The 23,068-nt window shown below is 38.8% G+C and overlaps 1 protein-coding gene across 3 annotated transcripts in view; it reads right to left on the bottom strand.

Moving 5' to 3' along the window:
* Positions 1 to 23,068, bottom strand: part of TNRC6B (trinucleotide repeat containing adaptor 6B) — a 234,991-nt gene that overhangs the window by 152,148 nt on the left and 59,775 nt on the right. For all 3 annotated transcript variants that reach the window (XM_054582413.1, XM_054582412.1, XM_054582416.1), the window contains exon 4: positions 3,043 to 3,110. In XM_054582413.1, the coding sequence (XP_054438388.1) occupies positions 3,043 to 3,110 (68 nt within the window). The remainder of the gene's footprint in view (positions 1 to 3,042; positions 3,111 to 23,068) is intronic.

Genomic DNA, 23,068 nt, shown 5'->3' with positions numbered 1-23,068 from the left:
TAGAAAAATGGGAATAATATGTAAATAGGTAGTACACAAGATAAAAATCGATGGTCAATAAACTAACAAAAGATACACCATCTTATTAGTAAGCAAAAAAGCGCAAATTAAAACAATATTAGAGTGGCAAAAATCTGAAGATAAATAATTTTATTGTCATCAAAAATGTAGAGAAATGGGCACTCCCACACACTGGTGACATAAACACTGACATAGCTTTTCTGGAAGGTAATTTGATAGCAGCTGCCTCCATGTAAAAACTACATGTCCACAAGCCAAACAGCTCCATCTAAAAAAACTGGTTCTACAGAATAATATCTGCGTATAAAGATGTAAGAATAAGGATGTTCAATAAAATACTATTTGTAATAATCAAAGAAATAACAATGGTCAAAATATCTATTAGAGAAGAATGATTATAGTAGATAGAGTCAACAGAATGTTTTGCAGATGTTTAATGAAATAGACTGAAAGTTGTCAAATTTAAAAAGCTTGTTTCAAAAAAGTATGTCAGAAAAAAATCTACCTTTTAAAAAATATTTTATTTATTTTTAGAGAGAGGGGAAGGGAGAGAAAAAGAGAGGGAGAGAAACATCAATGTGAGAGGACTGACTGTTGGCCTCCCACACGCACCCAGGCTGGGGACCAAACCTGCAACACAAGCATGTGTCCTGAATGGGAATCAAACTTGTTGTGGCCTTTTGCTTTGCAGGAGGACACGCAGCAAACTGAGCCACACCAGTCAGGGCATAGTTGTTTTAAATATACAGAAAATATTTAGGAAGATTAGGAGGGGAATTAGTGTAAAAGAAGAATCTTACTTTTATTAAATTCACATTTACTACTTAAATGTTTTATGACAATCATGTACCACTTTATAATTAAAAAAATAAAAGAATGAATGGGAATTTCATTAAGTCATTCAGCAACGTGTCACTTTCAGGATCTACAATTTCTCTGTTTCAAGAAATACAGTTCAGGATTCAATCATCCTTTGCTGACTAGAGTTCTGAGATACAAAAAAAAAAAAAAGTTATTTCTGTTGACTCAAACAAGAATGCAGCACCTCTGCTCCCCATTCCCACAGAAGAGATGGGTAGGTCTACAGGAAAAATGCCTACTGAAAAGATTCAGTTCTGCTTTATTATTTTGATGTATGATAGCAGATGAAGCCCAGAAAAAGAAAAAGAAAAACAAAACAGGATTCATCTGTGAAAAGGCAGAATTAGACTTGTAAATACAAAACAAGGGAGAATGGTAAGGATCACAACACATGATGTTTCAGGTCCGCTGGGGCTGTATGAAGCTCTCCAAAAGAAGTGCAGTTGGTAGAACACAAAACTTGTGGGAGAATCTGCCCCAGCGATGTTTCCTGAATACCTAAAGCAGCTGATTCAGGAGAGAGGTTACTGGAGCAGGTTTTTAAAGATAAAGACCGGTTTGCTTGAGAAATGGATACCCTCTAGAGAACAGAACTTTCATCTGTGTTTTAAAAATAGGCTTAATGCCATTTTCATTGTTTCCCCTACCTCCCTCTTATCCATGAGACTTTGATCTTGACAACTGCATTTTGCTAACCACAGTACTTTTCAGGAACATAGCTCCCAAGGTTGGCAAAGAATTTGGGTTTAAGAAGATATTATAAAATGCTTTAAAGTCAGAAAGATCTGGGTTCAAATACTAGCTTCCATTTCAAGCTCCATTACCAGGGACAAGTTACCTACCCTGATTTCTCAATTAAATGGAGACACTGTAACGAGCAAAGAACTTGGTGCACACAAAACACTTGTCAAATGGGAGTTATGATTTTTAGGGTTTGAAGACTTCTGACCAGAGTGTAGGGGTGGGGAGTAGGCAAAGTGGCAGAAGGAAGCACCTGAAGTGTTGCTGTAATTCCACTGGGACTGGATGTTTGGCATTCTAATTTGCTAATGATGAATTGATTCCATCAGCCCATGCATTTGACAAAACACACCAAAGTTAGGATTTATATTGTAAGCTATTTTTAAAACTGCCTGGTTAGTAAATTAAACCAGCTGTGAAAATATCCTGGTTTCCATTCACAATAAATATGAGATGAACATTCTCCTATAATGATCCTGGCCACGTGGCAGTATAGCTATTCTGAATAATTCATTCCTAAGGATTTCAGAGACATCCTTTGATTTGTTTTCATAAGACAAATCAAAGCTAAACTATTTTCTAGGAAATGAAAAAAGGCAAGAGAAAGGAATTTCTCTCTACAGATTTAGTAAATTCCATGAATCACCGAACCATTCAACTTAAAAGACTACTGTCTGAATAAAAAATAGTAGTCATGCCTGTCCTTTAAGCCAGCCTTAACTGTTTTTATTTAGAAGGACATATGAAACATCAGTATGCTCTCAATTTTTCAAGTTCTGTGACAAAGGGCAAAAAAAATCTACTCTCTGCCACCAAAATGCTACCCAGATAATTCCAATTTCAGATTTAACACTTAATCACTTTTTGAGTCAGGAAGGGAGAGATCCTGAATTATTTAGAATGCTGGCTAGGTTACATTATTTATAATTCCCATTCCTTTAGGGAAACAATTTATGATTTAAACAAAGATCAGAAGTATAAATAACTCAATAGAATAGAATGTCAGGAAGTACTATTCAAATAAATTCACACTTGGAATGCAGGAAAACAGCCTATTAATTTCGTCACTTCATAAAGACATTGCTAAGAAAAGGATATACAATTTTATGCTTTCTTTGGAAATCAACCAGACTGAAATTAGTTCCATTTGGAACATCCTGAGCCTTAAAGCCTTTGCTAAAGTGTAACATAAATTTTGATTAGTCAAGTATGAAAAAATACAAAGCCAACTTTCTTGTCCCTCCAGTTAGTCTGTCTATAAATAGAAGCAGTGCATTAACAGCCACCAAAGCAACTGGTGAGCTGGTGTTCCACAATGTGCCCAACATATACATCCCTGCAAACATGCTCTCAGCATGTTTAACCAAAGTGCTTCTGGAGATCTGTAATAAGATCCTTTTTAAATAAAGTGTGACTCACTGTTTGCTTTCTTCACCAGGAGGTGGAGTCTTGCCATGTCCTTCCATTACAAAATCCTCCTGTTCCACCTGCAAAGACAAGTACCACAGGTCAGCAGCAGCCAGTAACTATGATGTAACGCACTCCAAAGTGCCGAGGCCTGCGCTTGCAGACCACATGGCTATTTCACTAGAGTGCCTAGTTACAGAAGCCTGGCCAATGGTTTCACTCTCTAGGTTTGCTCAAAGCATCTCTCCTTGGGTTTCCAGATTTGCAGAATAAAAAAGGAAGCATGTTTATTTGTAACGCATATTACTGTGAAAAAGTATTAAAGTATAATAAAAAATTGCTGTGAATCAATAAAAAAAAGACAACCTACCAGAAAAATTTACAAAACAACTGAGTAGGAATTTCACTGGAGAGGACACAGAAATAGCCCTAACTGTATGAAAAGATGTTCAGTTTCATGTCAATCAGAAAAATACAAATTAAAACCACAAAGACTTTTAATTTAATTTAGTTCACAACTACCAGGTTGGTTAAAATTAAAGAGCTGGGCAACACCAATGTTGGCAAAGGTGCAGAGCAACAGCAACTCTCATTCACTCCTGGTGGGCGGCACCACCACTTTTACAAAATTTGCCATTATGTAGTCCACTTAAATGTGTAATTACTATACAAACTAGTAGTTGCACTTCTAGGTATATAAACCAGAGAAACTTTTGCACATACACAACATTATTATTACTGGTTGGGTGGCTCTGCTGGTTGGAGCATCAGCCTATGCACCAAAAAGTTGTGGGTTCAATCCCCAGTCAGGGTGTGTATGTGATACAACCAACTGATTTTCTGTTTCACATTGATGTTTCTCTCTCTCTCCCCCCCTTTCCCTCCTTCTTCTCTCTTTAAAAATCAATAAAAACATATCTTCAGGTCAATATTTAAAAAAATATTTTAGTAACATTATTTTTAACAAAAAAATACTGAGACAAACATCCATAGACAGTTAAACAGTTAAAGAGGTAATGGTGTTTGCAGAAAACAATATTATCCTCCATGAAAATGAACTAGAGCAACACATTTCAACCTAGATGAGTTACAAAAACACAATACTGGGTGAAAGAAGCAAGTCACAAAAGAATATGTTTACAGTATAATTTCATTAATATACAGTTCAAATACATACATCTTAAAATCGCACATAAGTGTTTATATAGGCATCAATGTCTATAGTTTATAATACCATAAAGCAAAGGGAGTGATTATAGAATTTAGGCTAGTAAATGTCTGAGGGAGGGAGGGAATTTGATCAGGAAGGGGCACAGGGAGGGTTCTGGGGTATGGTTATATTGTATTTCTTGGCCAACACACAGAGCTTGTTTGGTGAATCTTCATCCTCATTACATTTTCTGGACGACAGCACCTGGATATGGTAGGACATTCCTTATTCCTCTGGCCCAGGCAGCTTTGTTGACCTGGTGTCAATGTGTACATCTAGAGTTCTCACCTCTTTCATAGCAAATTTCCAGATCTCTTTGAGTGCCCAAGGGGCGCGCTTCTTGAAACCTACTCCATGGATGTGCTTGTGAATGCTGATGGTGTGTTCTCTGATCACTACCTCATTGGTGGCAGAAAGGCCTTCTTCCTCTCATTGCCCTCCTTTGTGGGAGCCATTATGCCAGGCCCAAAGTTGGAAAGCCAGGTTTTGACTTTTACTCTTCTCTTACAGGCTTCTGATTCATTAGCTTACAGGGCTTTGCCAGGGAGAGGGCGGATTCTCCCATCCTCAGTTTACACAGTGATCTACAACCTCTGGAATAAAAACTAGGAGTACAATGTTCCAAGGGAACTTATGAGGAGCTAGAGATGATCTGGATCTGGATTGTGGTTATAAGGATGTACACATTCATGAAAAAAATCACTGAGCTGTGCATTTGATGCACTTAATTGTACAAGTGTTATGCTTTAATTAGAACAAAAATGATAAACTGTTTAAATTGTTACTTGAAACCTCAAGCCTAAATCATCTCTTCAAAGACATTTATAATATATTATAAAATATTCTTGATTTTTCATCTTTAACAATCCTCTCCAATTAAAGAGCTGTAAATTGTGGACCTTAGCCTCTGCTTACCAGTTTAAACAAACAAACAAACAAAAAGCTTTATCTGTAATCAGTATCTAGTTAGCACAATAATGATGAGAAGAAATAATCAGAAAGCCCACCACTTTAATAATCTCAATACACTGGTTTCCAAATTTTCAACTCCAGCCCTCTTTTGCATACAGGTCTTGTCCACTTGGATGGCCCAACAGGGCTACAATAAAACACCATCTTGTCTCAAGTTTCCTCTCCTTTCTATATCCTCTACCTCTGTGAATGGTAGCGGCACTCACTAAGATCCACACATGAAACCCATAATCATATAAGATTCTTCATTTTCCTTCCTTAATCCCATGCATTCTATTAATCACAAAGTACCATGGCTTTTACCTCCTAAATAGCTCTCATATCTGTCACCTCTTTGAATCCCTTTTAACTGCCATAGCTAAAGCCAGCTTCCCTAAATCTCTCTCCTATAAAAGCTTTCTCACTGGTCTTTGCGCTTCTGGGTCCCATCTAATTTCAATCCATCTTCTAAACCACTTCCATGAAGTAGATCTGGTAAACTGCAAATCTGATTACATCCCTCTCCTTGAAATTCTTCAATGGCACACTATTACCTATCCTGAGGGATAGTTCAGTTCATTTGCTTATGTGATCTTTTTTTTATCTGCCCTTCCTCACTCACCCATGAAGCACACATCAACTCCTCCACCCTCTCTGGCTTACATAGGAGGTCTGTCTGGAAAAACTCCAGCCATTGCTAATATAATGAGAATGGTTTGCATGACATCAATGTAACCTGACAGCCAAGGAGGGTGGACTGGAATGTGCATGTGTGAACAATGACCACTTCACTGTACTAGTCAGTGGGATGGCAGACGCTATTGAGTGAGCATGTGTCCTGTGTGGCCATTGCATTCAAAATGACTAAGAGAGTAGAGTAACAAATCTGCATCAAATTTTGCGTTAAGCCTTACCATTCTTCTGCAGAAACTATTCAGGTGATTCAGAAGGCTGCAGCTATGGGCAACTGGTGACGGGCAACTTCATCGTGACAAAGTGCCAACTCACACATCACACCTCATGTAGTTTTCTGGCAAAACATCAAATCACCCAAGTGACTCAGCCCCCCTACAGCCCAGATTTGGTGCCCTGCAACTTCTGTCTTTTCACAAAACTAAAATCACCTTTGAAAGGAAAGAGATTTCAGACCATTGATGAGATTCAGGAAAAAACAATGAAGCAGCTCATGGTGGGGGCTTGGGAAAACTGTATGAGGTCCCAACCTGCCTACTTTGAAGAGAACTGAAGCATCATTGTCCTATGTACAATGTTACTTGTATCTTCTTCAATAAATGTCTCTATTCTTTCATATTACACGGCTGGATACCTTCTTAACACACCTTGTATAATGTTCCCTCTTGCCTAGAAACCCTGGTCTTTCACAGCACATACACTTCAAATTCCTACTCATTCCTTTAGGTGCCAATGTTAATGATTTTTCCCAAAAGACACTATCTCCTTCACCAGGGTTCCTACCTTTTCTTGCTCTCTATCATTTTGGAAGGCAATAAAAAAAACTGTACAGAAAGATTACTGGTCCTTTTTTGCCACTTCTTGTTTTTCTCAAGTCCACTCTCAGTGTCTGCATCCTTACTTATTTTTTTCTACAAATTTCTTGAACAATTTTGCACTTAGTTTAATGACCTCTGCCACTCCTCCTTCTTGACTTTGTCTTCAGAAGTTTCAGTATTTTTACTTTATTGAATTTATTGGGGTGACAATGGTTAACAAAATTATATAGGTTGCAGGTGTGGAATTCTGTGACACATCATCTATGTATCGTATTGTGTGTTCACAACCCCAAGTCAGGTCTCCTTACATGGCCATTTATCCAGAAGTTTCAGTATTTGTATTCATAAAACACCATATCCTCACCTTTCTTCCACTACTATTCATTCATTCAACAAATATTTACTGAGTACATATTACATGCTAGGAGCTATGCTGAGATAATAGTGAAGAAGACGGTTTTCGCGATAAAAAAACTTAAGAGATTAATGGGAAAGACAAACAAAACGGGTCAATTACAGTATAGTGTGAGAAAGCAATGAAACAACAGGAAGTGCACTTAACTCCATCCATCTGAAGTAAATCAAATACTCTGCACCTATTTTAAACAGGTGACCATCTCCTCCCCGCTTTAGCTAGGAAATGGGAAGGACCTGGGGCTGAGCCTCACCATCAGTCTGTGCTGCTGCACACCCAGGTACATGAATTCTGAAATCTCACACCACATGCACCTCTTCCACTCCCACCCTCCGCTTGAACTTTTAAGGAGTTCCTCATACTAACTTTTAGTGTGCAGTTCTTTTTTCTCAGACTCCATTCACAGCCTCGCTTGAAAGGCACAGTATAGTCAAATTTCCATTCCTGTACAACTTTTTGTTTTCCCTGGAACTAACAATTACCACTTCCTCTTTCTTTTACTTTCTCCATTTTTTTAGCTTAATATTTATTATGTATTTTTCACGAATTCATCCTCAAAGTCTCCAACAGAGCTGTAAATCTCCTTTAAGTCAGTTCAAACACTTCAGGTAATCTATCAATTTCATTCAGTCTTGGAGACTGCCCTCAAGGGTTTTCCCTTGTTCCAGTCTAGATTGTTTGCTCTTTAGGCTGCTAAATGCCTGACACCTTGCCAGGGATGTCTCTTCCCCTAAATCTCTGGAATTCCATGCTCGCTCTCCTCTGCTGGAGCATCTGTTTCCCAGATCCTTTGTCTCTCTCTTTTACAGTTACTCCCTGGTTTAGGTGGAGCATGTAACCTAGTACCTTCCTAATAAAAGGTACAAGGGAAGTGAATTTTTGAGATCTTGAATGACTGGAATGTCCTTATTTTATCCATACATATTACTGACATGTACAATTTTTTTTTACCGACATAATTGACTATAGATGTTTAAGTTAGCAAACATTTTTCCTCCAAAACTTTGAAGGCCATGCTCCATTGTCTTCTAGGTCCCAGAGTTACTTTACAGAAAATTGATGTATTCTAAATCCTAACAGTTTTGCATATGAACTGTTTTTTTCCTCTAGAAAATTTTAGGATACTTATTTCTCCTCAGCTTTCTAAAAATATAGTTTTTTAAAATTTATTAACCTGGTACTAAGTAGGTGCTTGCAATCTAGAAATATGGGTTCTTCGGGTTTGGGATATTTTCTCTGCTTATTTATTGGTAATTTTATCCCCTCTAATTTCTTTTCTCACCATCAGGAACTCCTATTATTCAGCGTCATATCTATGAAACCAATCCATTAGTTTTTTTCTTTCTCTCACCATTTTTATTACTTTGACCCTTTATTTCACTTTCCAGAGACGCTCTTAATTTTACCTACCAGTCCTTCTAATTTTTAATATAATTCTGCTATTGTACTTTAAGAGCTTACTCTTGTTCTCTGAAGTCTTTTTTTTTTTTTTTGGCAGTCCTGTTTCTTGTTCCATTATTATATCTTGTCTTAAATTTGAAAATACTATAGTGTATTTTTAAAATTATAAAGTGTTTTTGTTTAAATTTTCTTCTGCCCCCTCTATTATCTCTGTTTCCTCCAAGTTCTGCTTTTATCTTTGATTTGGTCAGTATCTTTCACTTGCAGGTTTTAATCAAATGTGTTGTCACCTTTGGCCATCCATTTAGATTTAAGAGTTAAGCACTAAAGAGCCTGAAAGTGCTTTTGTTTGTGAAGAGGAGGCTGCTTATCCTGTGGTTGTTTTCCTGGATGGGGGGGGGGGGGGGGGGGGGAATCTAACCATTTCATTAGAAAAACTCTTAGATACCCACATCTGTATATTCTTTACCCCCTTGGGCTGTTCAGTTGCCCAGAGAGGTACTGTTAAATCTTAGGCCAGATGGGTGTAAGCCTGGCTTCCAGTGATCTGAACTGAATTTGAGAAGACAGCTGGCACAGTCTTGTATCAGCATGCAGACTTTGATTTAATCCTTCTGTTTTTAGTTAGGTACATTGCCTCCATCCTGAGCTTTGCCAGGGAGGGAGAGGAACAGCTATCTGTCTGTGGATATGAGGGGCAGGATAGCTAGGGCCTTGCTCCTTGTAAATTCTTCAACTAATCCCGCTGTTTTCAGTGTCACTCCAAAAGCTTTCTAGCTTCCAAAATTTTGTTGGCATCTCTTATCTGCTTCATCTTCTCTTCCACTCACTTTTTTTCTGGTGGATTTATGCTTGCTGAAATCATTTGATAAGAATAATTTTAGAGGAGTTTTAGACGGGAGCAGAGATTAATAACTGGGTTTAGTCTATCATGTCGAGGTCTAGTCTTAAAACTTTTTTGCCTCTACTTTTCCACTCTATCAAAGCTACTCTATTTAATGCCACTAATAAAATTTTGTTGGTTTTCTTCTTCTTTAAAAAAAATTAAAATATAAAATATTATTTGTTTTACAATTATTTAAAATTTTAACAGTATGGTAAGGTATAACTGATATGTCTTAAAATTTTTTTTTTTTTAATTCTCACCCGAGGATATTTTTTCATTGCTTTTAGAGAGATAGGGAGGGAAAGAGAGAAACATTGATTCCAGGGAGAAGCATTGACTGGTTGCCTCCAGTATGCACCCAGAATGGGGATCGAATCTGCAATCTAGGCATGTTTCCTGACCAGGATTGAACCTGCAATCTTTCTGTTACAGGACAATGCTTCAACCAACTGAGTCACACCAGACAGGGCATAACTCATTTTTTTTTTTTAAAGATTTTACTCTTTTATTTTTAGAGAGAGGGGAAGAGAGGGAGAAAGAGAAGGAAAGAAACATGAATTGGTTGCCTCTCTTATGCTCATGGGCCCACCGGGGAAGAACCCACAATCCAGGCATGTGCTCTGAGTGGAAAACAAACCAGCTTTGAGGTATGATACCCAACCAACTAAGCCACGCAGGTCAGGGCATAAGTGACTTATCTTAAACAGCATATCTTTAGAGTATATAATGTGATAAATTTTGACATATGTATATACTGTGAAACCATCACCACAATCAATAAAATGAACATATTCCCCAGTTCTAAGAATTTAACCATGGCCCTGATCTGTGTGGCTCTTGGTCCCCACTCAAGGCCATGATTAAATTCTTGGCATTATTCTGCAAAGCAAAAGGCTACTGGTTTGATTCCCATTCAAGGCACATGTTTGGGTTTCAGGTTCTGTCCTCAGCTAGGGGGTGTACAAGAGGCAATCAATTGATGTTTCTCTCTCACATAGATGTTCCTCTCCCTCTTTTTCCCTCCCTTCCCCCTCTCTGAAAATAAATAAAACTTTTTAAAAAAAAAAGTTTCATCATGGCCCTGGCTGGTATGGCTCAGTTGGTCTAAGTTTCATCCTGTAACAGAAAGGTTGCTGGTTTGATTCCTAGTCACGCACAGGTTATGGGTTTGAACCCAGTCAGGGCATGTGAGGAAGGCAACTGATCAGTTTCTTTCTTTTCCTTCCCCTCTCTCTTGAATGAGAATAAAATAAACCTTAAAAAAAACACACAAACAAGTCTCATGACGCCATTTCTTAATCCGTCCCTCCTGCTCCTCATCCCCAGGCAACCACTAATGTGTTTTCTGTCATTATAGATTACTCTGCATTTTCTAGAGTTTATATACATGGAGTCACACAGTAAGTACTCTTTTTTGGTCTGGCTTCTTTTGCTCAGCGTAATTATTTTCACATTCATTCATGTGGTTTCATGTATTAATAGTTCATTTCCTCTTTACAGCTGAGTAGTAGTCTATTGTATAGAATATACAACAGTTTGTTTTCCATTTACGTGTTGAGGGATGCCTGAGTTGTTTCCAGATTTTGGCTACTGCAAATAAACCTGTTATGAACATTCATTTAGAAGTCTTTTGTACAATGTATGCTTTCTTTTTTAGTGGGTAAATCTTTAGTAGTGTATATTAATTTGCCAGGGTTCTCATAATAAAGTACTACAAACTGGGTGGCTTACATAACAGAAATTTATTGTCTCACCCAGGTCTGCAAGTAGAAGTTGGAAATCAAGATGTTGGCAACACTGGTTCCTTCTGAGGGCTATGAGCAAAAAATCTGTTCTAGTCCTCTGTCCTTGGCTTGTAGACGACTGTCTTCATTTTCACATGGCATTCTCCCTGTATTTGTTTCTCTATGCTTAAATTCCCCTTTTTATAAAGACACTAGTCATACTGGATTATGCATCACACAGTCTTAAGTACCAAGGGTTAGGACTTCAACATATGAATGGGATGGGCACATTTCAACCTATAACAGAGTGAAATAGTTGGATCATAGAATAGCTATATGTTTAACTTTTTAAGAAACCATCTGACTCTGTTCCAAAGTGGCTGGAGCATCTTACTTTCCTGTCAGCAGTACATGAGAATTCCAGCGTTCAACACCTCACCTACACTTGGTATGGTATGGTCTTTTTAATTTTAGCCATTCTAATTGTGGTTTTACTTGCACTGATGTTGAACAACTTTTTGTGAGCTTCTCTGCCACCCATTTTCTGGTAAAGTGCTTTTTAAATCTTATGACCATTTTTTAACAGCTTTATTGAGATATAATTTACATGCTATAAAGTTGACCTGTTTAAAGTGTATAATTCAGTGGCTTTTGATATGTTTGGAGAGTTGCGCAATTATCACTATGATCCAATTTTGAACATCTTCATCATCCCAAAAAGTAAATTTTGTACTTACTGGCAGTCACTCCTTATTGTGACTGCCTTTCATCTTCCTTCCCAGCACCAGAAACACATGAATTTATTTCCTGTCTTACAGATTTGCCTATTCTGAACATTTCATATATAAAGGGAGTCATATAATATTTGGGTATTTTGTGTCTTTCTCTAAGCATAATGTTTTTGAGTTTCATCCACGCTACAGCACATACTAGTACTTCTTTCCATTTTATGTCTGAATTCAATTGCATTGTAAAGATAGACTACATTTTGTTTATTGACATCATCAGTTCATGGACATTTAGATTGTTTCCATTTTGCATGGAGGTATCACGTATTATGAATAATGCTGCTATGAACATCCATGGACGTGTTTGTATGGACATATGCTTTCATTTCCCTTAGTTAAATAACTCAGAATGGAACTGTTCGGTCATGTGATAACTGTATGCTTTACTTTTTGAAGAACTGCCAAACTACTTTCCAAAGCAGCTGTACCATTTTACATTCCAATCAGCAATGTCTGAAGGTTCCAATGTCTCCGCAGCCTTACCAGCACTTGTCTGTCCCTTCATAATAGCAGGTGTGAAGTGGTATGCCATTGTGGCTTGGATTTCTAGTTCCCTCATCAGTAATGATGCTGAGCATCTTTTGATGTGCTTATTGGCCATTTGAATATTTTTTTTTTGAAAAATGTCTATTCCAATTCTTTGCTCACTTTCTACTTGGTACTTGCTTATGTTAAAAGTTGGGTTGTTTTATTATTGAGCTTCGAGAGATTTAATATATTCTAGATACAAGTCCTTAATTAGATACATGCTTGGCATATATTTTCTTTCAGTCTGTGGCTTGCTTTTTCATTCTCCTAATAGTATCTTTCAAAAAGCAGAGGTTCTTAATTTTGATGTGTCAATTCTTAAAATTTAATAGACTGTGCTTTCACCGTAGTATCTAAGAAAACTTTGACTAACCCTCGTTCACAAAGATATTCTGTTTTCTTCTTTTTAAACAATTTTTAAATGATTTTTTTCATTTATTTTTAGAGAGAGGGGAAGGGAGGGAGAAAGAGGGGGAGAGAAACATCAATGTGCGAGAAATATATTGATCTGTTGCCTCTCGCACACCCCCAAACAGGAAGCCAGCCTGCAACTCAGGCAACACGCCCTGACTGGGAGTCGAACTGGTAACCTTTCGTTTTGCAGGCGCTCAATCCATTAAGCCACACCAGCCAGGGCTCTCCTGTGTTTTCTTCTAAAAATACTATAGTTTTAGGTTTTAAATGTAGATCTAAGATCCATTTTGAGTTCATTTCTGTATGTGGTATGAAGTACTGATATATGTTTACTTTTTTGCAAATGGATATCTAATAGCGCTACCACCACTTGTTGAAAGAACTATCTTTTCACCACTGATGGCTTCCATAAAACTGCCTTTGTCAAAAATCATTTGTCCATCTATGTGTAGTTCTGTCTGGACTCTCCTGTTCTACTGGCCTGTTTCTCAGTCTTTTCTCCACTATCACAGGATTTTTAAAAAAATCTTCATTACATATTTTTCCATTTCCATTTAGTCCTCTTATACCACAGGGTCTTGATTACTGTAACTTTATATTTGTTTTGAAATCAGGTAATATTAATATTCCAACTTTGTCCTTGGAAGTTGTTTTTACTGCTGTGATGGGTGAAATAGTGTACCCTCTCTCACCCCCCTCAAAACGATATATTGGAGTCCTAACTTCCAATACCTCAGAATGTGACCTCATTTGAAAATAGGGTCTTTACAGAGGTAATCAAGTTAAAATTGGGTTATTAGTGTGGGCCCTAATTCAATATGATTGGTGTACTTGTTAAAAGGGGAAAATCTGAACACAAAGACAGACATGCACACAGAAAGAATGCTATGTAAAGACTAGAGTTATGTTGCCACAGACCAAGAAGCTAGAAGGGAAGCTGGAAGTTAGAAGCTAGGAGACAGGCCTGGAAAAAAACCTTCCTCTAGTCTCTTCACAGGGACCATGGCTCTGTCAACACTTCTATCCTGGTTTAAAACCTACAAAACCACGAGACAATACATTTCTGTTGTTTAAACCACTCAGTTTGTAGTTCTTTGTTACAGCAGCCCCGGCATCCTTATAACCATTGTTTTGAACTCTGTATCTGGTAGTCTACTCGCCTCCATTTCATTGAGTTCTTTTTCTGGAGATTTCTCCTAGTCTTTCATTTGGGGTATGTTTCTTTGTCTCCCCATTTTGGCTGCCTCTCTGTTTGATTCTGTGTATTGGGTAGATCTGCTATGTCTTCCAGTCTTAGTAGAGTGGCATTATGAACTAGGTGTCCTGTAGGGTCCAGTGCCATAGCATCTCCAGTCACCTGAGCCAGACACTCCAGGTGTGCCCCCCATACAGACTTTAAGCACCTTCCTTTTGCAGATGAGCCTTGATTGCTGTTGGTGTGCCAATGACAGGAATTAACCCTCAGGCCCATCAGCTGCAAGGACTGACCACAACCATAGTAGAGGAGCTGCTATGTAGAGGGCTGACGCCATGGAGGAGGACTTTCTTCGACAGGGCTCTGTTGCCCATGAGCCTGCCCACTGAGTTTCTCAGTTGTGAAGGTGGTTAGGTTGTGCCCTGGCATGGTCTGAAGCTGGCCACTGGGTGCAATGGCTCTGGAGCCTCCCAGAAGTTACATGCCAAGGTCAGCTGCTACCTGTTCCATTCCTGGGGTGACCCAGCATGAGCTACAATGTGATCTGAAGATGGGTACTTGTGCTGGGCTCAGAGGTGCCCAGGAGAGGCCAAGCTGCAAACCGAGTCCAGCTGCTGCTAGTGCTGTGCTGGGGCCACTTGGCAAGTGGTATGGGCATACCAAGGTAGATGCTTCTTGCTTGGGGTTTATGAACCTCTGAGAGATGTTAGGAAAGTTGGCGGCATGAACCTAGACAGGCTGTTTATATGGAAAAGCCACTGGAAGCAGCTTGGGTGGGCCTGCATGGTGGGTGGAGTGAGGTCTTAGGAAATCACCAGGGCAGTGAACAGTGAGCCAGGTTGATCAAGGCTCAGATATGTTGCCCGCATGCTGGCTCTGTAAGGGGAGGGTTTAGCAGAGGAACAGTGGCTTCTGCTAGCACTTATGTCTGGGAGAAAGCTGCTCCACCAGCCCTCACCCTGAAGCCAGACAATTCAATTTCTCCCATATGTCCCTGGCATCTTTCAAGCTGCTACTCTAGCACTGGAGCGCAGAGCAGGTAAGTCCAAGTAAGTCTGTGAGTCCTTCAAGAGGAACTCCTGGGACTCCAGCAGCCATCCTTCTCACTCGACCACAAACTCTGCTGATTTCACAGCCAGAAGGTATGGGGACTTCACCTCCTGGCACTGGAACTCTGGGCTGGGAGGCCTGGAGTAGGGCTAGGACTCCTTGCTTCTCAGAGGGTAGCTCCAAAGCCGAGATTTCCCTTCTGATTTCTAACAGTCACATATGGAGACCAGCCTATTCCGCGTCTCTGCTCTTCCTACCAGTCTTGACATGGTTTCATCTGTATATCCTTGGTTATAGGACTTCTCTGTTCAGCTAGACTTCAGGCAGTTCTCACTGATTGTTGTCCTGTAGTTAAGTTGTAATTCTGATGCGGTCATGAGAAGATGCCAGTACTGCACTTACCTATTCTGCCATCTTGACCAGAAGCTATAAATGGTACTTTTAAAATTTCAATTTCTGACTGTAAGAAATGTGTTTGGTCTTTGTCCCTGGTTCCTGGCAAAGAGATCCTAAAACCTTTGGAATTTCCTGAGTCTGGGAGTGTTCTTGTTATTCACAAGGAGCCCCCCTGGAGCACACTTCTTTTATTCTGTTTTTAAGATTTTTTTCTCTGTCACTGGTTTTGAGAAATTTGATAATGATGAGCTTTGGCATGGTTTTCTTTTGTGTTTGTTGTGCTTCAAGCACATTGAACTTTTTGGATCTGTGGGTTTACAGTTTTTATCAAATTTGGAAAATCGGGGGGCCGTTATTCCTTAGGTATTTTTCTGTCCCCCTGCCCTCTTCCTCAATGACTCAGCCCTGTGTGTATTAGGCTGCCTGGCGCTGTCCACAGCCCACTAGTGCTCTTTTCACTTTTTGTTTTTTATTCTTTTTACTCTGTTTCCTGTTGGATAGTTTCTATTTGTATGTAGTTAAATTCACGGATCTTTTATTCTGCAATGTCTAATCTCCCACTAATCCCATCCAGTGCATTTTTAATCTCAGATATTATAAACTCTAGACTTTAATTTGTGTCTTCAGTATCTTCCATGTTTCTGCTTGACTTTTTGAATATTTGAAATACACTTATAAGTTTTTAAAATATTCTTCTTTGATAATTCTAATCTATGTCAGTTATGAGTTGGTTTCAATTAATTGATTTTTCCCCCTCACTCTGATTTGTATTGACATGGTTTGTATGTGCCTGACAATCTCTGCTTGGATATCAGACACTGTGAATTTTACTTTGTTGGATGCTAGATATTTTTGTGTTCCTATAAATATTTTTGAGATTTGTACTGGAATACAGTTAAATTCCTTGAAACAGCCTGTTCCTTTTGGGTCTTGCTTTCCGGATTTGCTAAACTGGACCACAGAACTGTTTAGGGCTAATTATTCCCTATTACAGAGGCACAAACTCTGTTAGTACCACTACAGAGACTCAACCTAATGATCTATGAATGATGAGGTGTTCCAGTCTATAGAAACAGATACTACTGCCTGCACTGAGTGCTAGGCACTGTTCCTTCTAATCTTCTTAAATGAGATCCCCCTCCACAGGTCTCCAGACTTCTTTATGGCACTCTCCTCTCCAGTACCCTGTCTAAACTCTAACCGCCTTTGCCTCCCCAGGCCCTCAGCAAAGTTACTTCAAGAGAGAGGGTCCATTAGGCTTTGCCTGGGATCCCCCTCCCTGTACCACAGGATGGAGGCTTTCCCAAGCCAGTACGCTGGGGTAATCAGAGGGCTCAACTCATTTGTTTTCCGTTTCTCAGCAATCATTGCCCTTCGTTACCTAGTGTCCAGTGACTTGTAAACAGCTGCTAAGTGAAAAAAGTCTCACACACACAGGAAACCACATATTGTATAATTCAAGTTATAAAAAAATGTCCAGAATAGGCAATTCTAAGAGACAGACAGTACATTAGTGTTTGCCTGAGGAACAGGAATAGGAAGTGACTGCTGATGGATACAGGGCTTCTTTTTGGATGAAAATGTTCTTCAACTAGATTATGGTGGTGGTTGTACAACTCTGTGAATATACTAAAAACCACTAAATTATATACTTTAAATGGGTAAGTTTTATGGTATGTGAATCTTATCTTAACAAAGCTGTTTAAAAAAAGAAAAGAAAAATACCCAAGGTAATTTTACGCATGCTAAAGTTTGACACACCACCTGAAGTAGTTCCTACAGTTCTACATTTGGGCTTTTTCTAATTTCCCAGGCCCTATCTATTCCTATATGCTGAGAGTTCCCAAATATAAACCTTGATGTGTTCCTTCTCTCCTCCTTCCCTCCTTTCCTCCCCGCCCCCTCTCTGACTTAAGAGTTACAAAATGTCTACTAAGCATCTTCTCCTGGGCGCTTAAAGGTGCCTCAATATCTCAAAATCCAAACCCTCCATACATACCCAGTTAAAAACAACAACAGTAACAAGAGCTACAACCAACCTTGTTCTATCTCCTATATTACATGGTGTATCATTCAACCCACTGTTTCAAACAAAAAACTCTAGATTTGTCTCCAAGCACCCAGCCCATTCTTCCTGAACATTTCTCCTGCTAGTCTTCTCGTCAGACCTACTGCTAGTGACCAATTTCAAGCCTTCTTCAAACCTCTTGAGGAGACTCCTGTTCTCCCCATGTGCATTTTAAACACCACTTATCATCATTTGTCCATACGGCTGCCAGAGTGATCATTCTAAAACACGTATCAGACCATGTTTCCCCACTTCAATAGCTCCCTACTGGCAGCATAGGATTCTGTCTCTAACCTCATCGCCCACAGTCTCACACACCCATCTCAATGCTACAACAGCTTCTCAAGAGAGATGTATGACTCTGGATATGCACAAAGCACCCTATCCCCTCATATGCATTCTTTTATACCCAGATGACCTTTCTAACAAGTTCTTCTACATACCTAAATGGAGTTGATTACACTGCCACATAACCTTGTCAGGATGGAGTAGTAAATTCAGCATGACCTTTGGAGCCAGACAGTCCTGGAATTCAATCCAAATTACATTGTTTGCCAGCTATGTAAACAAATGGGAAAAAATACCTATCCTGTATGGATTTTTCCCCAGTCTGCTCTTAAAATACCAAAATCCATGAAATCATGTAATAATTGGCTAAGATTCAGTTTAAGGTAGAGAGACCCTAAACTAAACTATCTCCTTTAACTCTCTTTGAGGTAAAGCTAATCAATAGTTCAGTTTATTCTTTGTAGAGAAACTAAGTTTAGTTGTTACCTTTGATAACAAGATAATATTACAGCTGAAATGGTGACTTCCTGATTCAGTAAATGTTTCTTTGTAGTAATTAACAGAGACACATGGGCACTTAAATCTATAGCTGAAATTCTTAAATCCCAGAGTTTATTTTTATTATAAAATATTTAAATATACAAAAATGTATAGAGAATAAGATTATAAAAAAACCACCTTACTCAGTTTTATAACTTTTACTATACTTCCTTAGATTTCACTTAAAAAATAATCATTTCAAGCCTAATGCTACAGAGTCTCTACCTCTAGTAAGCCAACACCAACTCATTCAGGCTATCAACCTAAATCATACCAAATTTAAAGTAAGAATAGCTGTGGAATTGAAATTAAGAATTCAAATCCATCTTCATTAAGAAATACAGTGGGAGATTACATCAGTGTTGATTGCGGACTGTCCTAGGAAAGCTGGTTTTTGCCTCCCCATGCCTATGTTCTTACATGTGGTCTACTTTCTCATCTATGGCCCCTGCTATCCTACTCTGAGAACTCAAGACCCAATGGAAATCAGTCCCCCAGGTTGGGCCAATCAGATTCTCTTAATACTTAGAGACTCTGAGTATCAGGATACATATCTTTTGCCTATCCTCTACACCAACACCAGTTATCATGAGAGTAAATCATAAAGTAAAATGCACTTCTCATTCCTGCACTTTAAAAATCTGTTGCCTATTCCTGAAATTCCTTAGCCTACAATAGACTGGTTTCCACCATCACCTTCTCTTCAACCTGGGCATCTAATACTCTAATCTCTGTGTGGGGATTAAAGATGACCCTAAATTCTCTGCTAGTTCTCCCACTGAGAGGCAGAATCTGAATCTGAAGTGGCCCTGTGACTTGCTTTAACTCAACAGAACGCAGAGGAAGCGAAGTTGTGTGACTGCTGAGGCTGGGCCTTGTGATATCTGCAGCTTCTACTTGCCTGGAACGCTCCCTCTTGGATCCCAGTTGCCTTGCTGTAAGAAACTCAAGCCGTGTAGAGAGGTCAGGGGGAGGAGATCCTTGAAGCTCGGTCAACAGCCTCAGGCAGAGCTCCAGGCTGACAGCCAGGTGAATGAGTCATTTTGGACATTTCTGGCCAGTCGGCCCTCCGAGTGACTGCAGCCCTTGCAAACACCACTTTGGAGGAGAGGACTACTTGCCTGAGCCCAGTCAACTACAGAATTGTGAAAAACAGTAAAAAGTTGTGGTGGTTTAAAAAAATGTGTGTGTGTGTGTGTGTGTGTGTGTGTGTGTTTAAAAAAATATGTGTGTGTGTGTTTAAAAAAATATGTGTGTGTGTGTGTGTATAAATATAAAACCTTTCTTTTTTAGAACAGGTTCAGATTAACAGAAAAATTATGAAGAGTTTTGTATACTCTGAAACTATTTTTCTCTGTCATCTTACCTTAGTACATTTGTAAAAATTAACGAACCAATATTGACATGTTATTATTAGCTAAAACCCATACTTTATTCAGATTTTCTTAGTTTTTACCTGATGTCCTTAATTCTATTCCAGGATTCCATCCAGGATATCACATTACATTTAGTCATTTTGTCTTCTTAGGCTCCTTTTGGCTGTGAAAGTTTCTTAGACACTTCTCATTTTCCTGGACAGTTTTGAGGAGTACTGGTCGGTATTTTGTAGGACGCCACTGTATTGGGATTTGCCTGATGCTTTTCTCATAATCAGAGGGAGATAATTGGGTGGCAGACTATAGCCACAACCATTACTTTTTTAAAAATCATTTTTCCTTTTTAACCCATAACTCTTGGTTTCTCATCCTCTTACTCTTGAAGACCATTGATAAATTCTCTTTAAAACTTTCTTGCTATGGAAAATGTGAAGTGCATACAAAGGAAATATAAATGAATCCCTACACACTCAATACCAGGCTTCAATAGTTGTCAACATTCTATCATACTTGTTTTATCTATACTTCCATCCATTCTCAATCCCTATTAGATTATTATTTTACAATTTTTTTCAGGTAAAGTGGACCTGAAAATTGTAACTTTCATTGTAATTATAACAGTATAATTTTGACTAATGGGTACACCCATATAATCCATACTCCTATCACACATACAACATCTCTATCTCCCCAGAAAGCTTTCTTGTGTTCCTTCTCTGTAATTAGTTCTTTAAAAATAAAAAAATCCAGATATCTTTTCTCAATTACCAGCCTCCTTGACTTCTTGACAGCATCTGACAGTATTGACTATACCTTTTTCTTGAAATTCTCCTCTTGATTTCAATGATGCAAAAGTATTCCAATTCCTCCTCAAGTCACGTCAGTTTTACCTTCAAAATACACCTCAAGTCTGTCTTTCTTCCACTTGTAACACCACTACACTAATCTAAACCAATATCTACTCTCTTATCTGAATGACTACAACTGACTTCTCACTATTCTGTCTCTACTCTTGTCTCTCTCCAATCCATTCTCCATACTGCAGCCAGAGGGATCTTTTAAAAACACAAATCATATCATGTTACTCTCCAACTTAACCTTCAATGGCTTCTCAGTGTACAGAGAATGAATCCTTATTCTACACCATGATCTTTGCGTCCTTCCAAGGTGTCTGCCATCTTCTCTAACCCCCTATTACCAGTTGGCCACACAGGACTTCTGATAGTTCTTAGGAGAGGCCGAGGGCTTTTGAAGCTGTTTCTTCTGAATAAACACTGTTCCAGCTCTTTACATAGCTGCCTCCTTCATCCTTTAGGTCTTAGCTGAAATGTCTTCCTCTCAGAGAGGCTTCCTTGACCACTCTAAGCTTGTCCTCCCAGTCACCCTATATTATATTACTTTATTTTATTTTCTTCATAGTACTGACCACAATCCATAATTATTACATTTATATTTGTTTCTCCCAGTAAAATATAACCACCTTGAGAGTAAGAACCATGTCTTTTTGGTTCATTGCTGTATCCTCTAATAACGTATACTCAAGAATTATTCACTGAAAAAAATGGATTTATTGCAAATCACTGTCTTGTAGAAAATTCCCTGCTTTTTTTTTTTTTTTTTTTTACAAAACCAGTTACCTTTCCTGGCTTCTTTCTGTTAACAGACAACCACAAATTACGTTATCATAGTACTATGATGAATTCCTGCATTAACATCCAGCATTCCAAATATAATAAGGTTTTTAAACCAAGAAAAGCTTAAGAAAGAAAAGCATAGAAACATAAGTTAAACTAAGGGTAGACTGTTGAAGTTATAACCTAATAACTGATAATAGAAGCCTCTACTTAACGCAAGTATAAAAAGAAAGTTCTTGTATTTGTTAGTCTAATTGATTCTAAACTCATACATTTTTGAATAATTTAAAAATCAAGAAGCCAGTTTTTTCCCTCAGAAAGAAGGTATACACTAAGTTTATGACACAATAAAATATTCTATATTGGTCTAATTACACGCTCACCAAGTTTCAATTACAATTTAGCTTCCCAGGGCCTAGAGAATGTATTGTATTAGCCAGAGGATCCAAGAGGCAAGTCTTCCTTAACATTATAGTTCATTATAAATAAATTACTTGGGATCTTGAGGAAGGGTCCATGTGTACTTCAGAAATCTTGGGGTGTGTGTACCTTGGGTGTTCTGGGTGTGAGTGTCTCTCTGACTTTGGGGAAGATTCCCAGAGTGTGTGTTCTCTCTGAGATTCAGGATGTAGATGAGTCTGATGAAAGTCTACAGGCTTCTGCTTTGGCTACAGAAAGAAGGATGAGATCTTGTGTGATGGGAAAAAAATAAGCAAGAGGACAGGATGGTAACAATTCTTCTACCGAACCCATGGATTGTAGAGAGCAGGGATTCAGAAAGAAGCTGAGAGAGCTGTTTTCATGAGAGACCCTGAGATTTGGGCGCATAAACAGTTCCCTGACGTCCAGCCCACAAAGTACTATGCAGTGGAGAAGGTGGCAGCCCCCCTAAAACTCAGGGAAGCACTGCATGAGGCCAATGGGCGATGAGGACTGGTCTGTTGGGAACTCACAGATATTTTTTCCTGCCTTTTTATTGTTTTTTAAATATTTTACTGATGTGAAATTCACATAACATAAAATTAGCCACTATAAGGTGAACAATTCATTGAAATTTGGTATATTCACAATGTTGTAGAACCACTACCTCTATCAAATTCCAAAACATTTTCATCACTCAAACTAGAAACTTTGTACCCATTAAGTAATTATTCATCGTTTTCCCTTTTCCCCAAAACAATCCCTGGCAAACACCAGTCTGTATCCTATCTCTATAGATTGATCTATTCTGCATATTTTATTTAAATGGAATCATATAATATGTGACCTTTTGTGCCCGGCTTCTTCTCCACAGCATATTTTGACAGTTCCCAGTGACACTTTGACACCTCTCCACTTTTGCTCTGGTGAAGGAATAAGCCTTCCCACAGAGATTACCATTAGCAGGGGCAGCAGCAAAAGCAGCCCCCTGAGGAGGGTCCAGGGCAGCAGATGATGCTACAGGTGCTGGACACTGCTCTGAACACAGTGTGAGACACTCTCAGAGCCCCCAGAAGGATTAGGGATAACTTTGAAAGGAGAAAAGGAGGGTGAACTGAAGGTGATATTGAGGGTCCCATATGACCCGGCTGAGAAAAGGCCCAGCAGATTCAGGACACAGAGACAGATACAGAAAAGTATACGTAAATACACAGATAACTATTTCTACACGGGGTTTGACAGT

This window comes from Pteronotus mesoamericanus, unplaced genomic scaffold (assembly GCF_021234165.1).
Source record: "Pteronotus mesoamericanus isolate MK-2021 breed Mesoamerican mustached bat unplaced genomic scaffold, CSHL_Meso_final contig_702, whole genome shotgun sequence".
NCBI lineage: Eukaryota > Metazoa > Chordata > Mammalia > Chiroptera > Mormoopidae > Pteronotus > Pteronotus mesoamericanus.
Note: the sequence above shows the minus strand (reverse complement) of the source record. Positions and strands in the feature narration are given on the sequence as shown.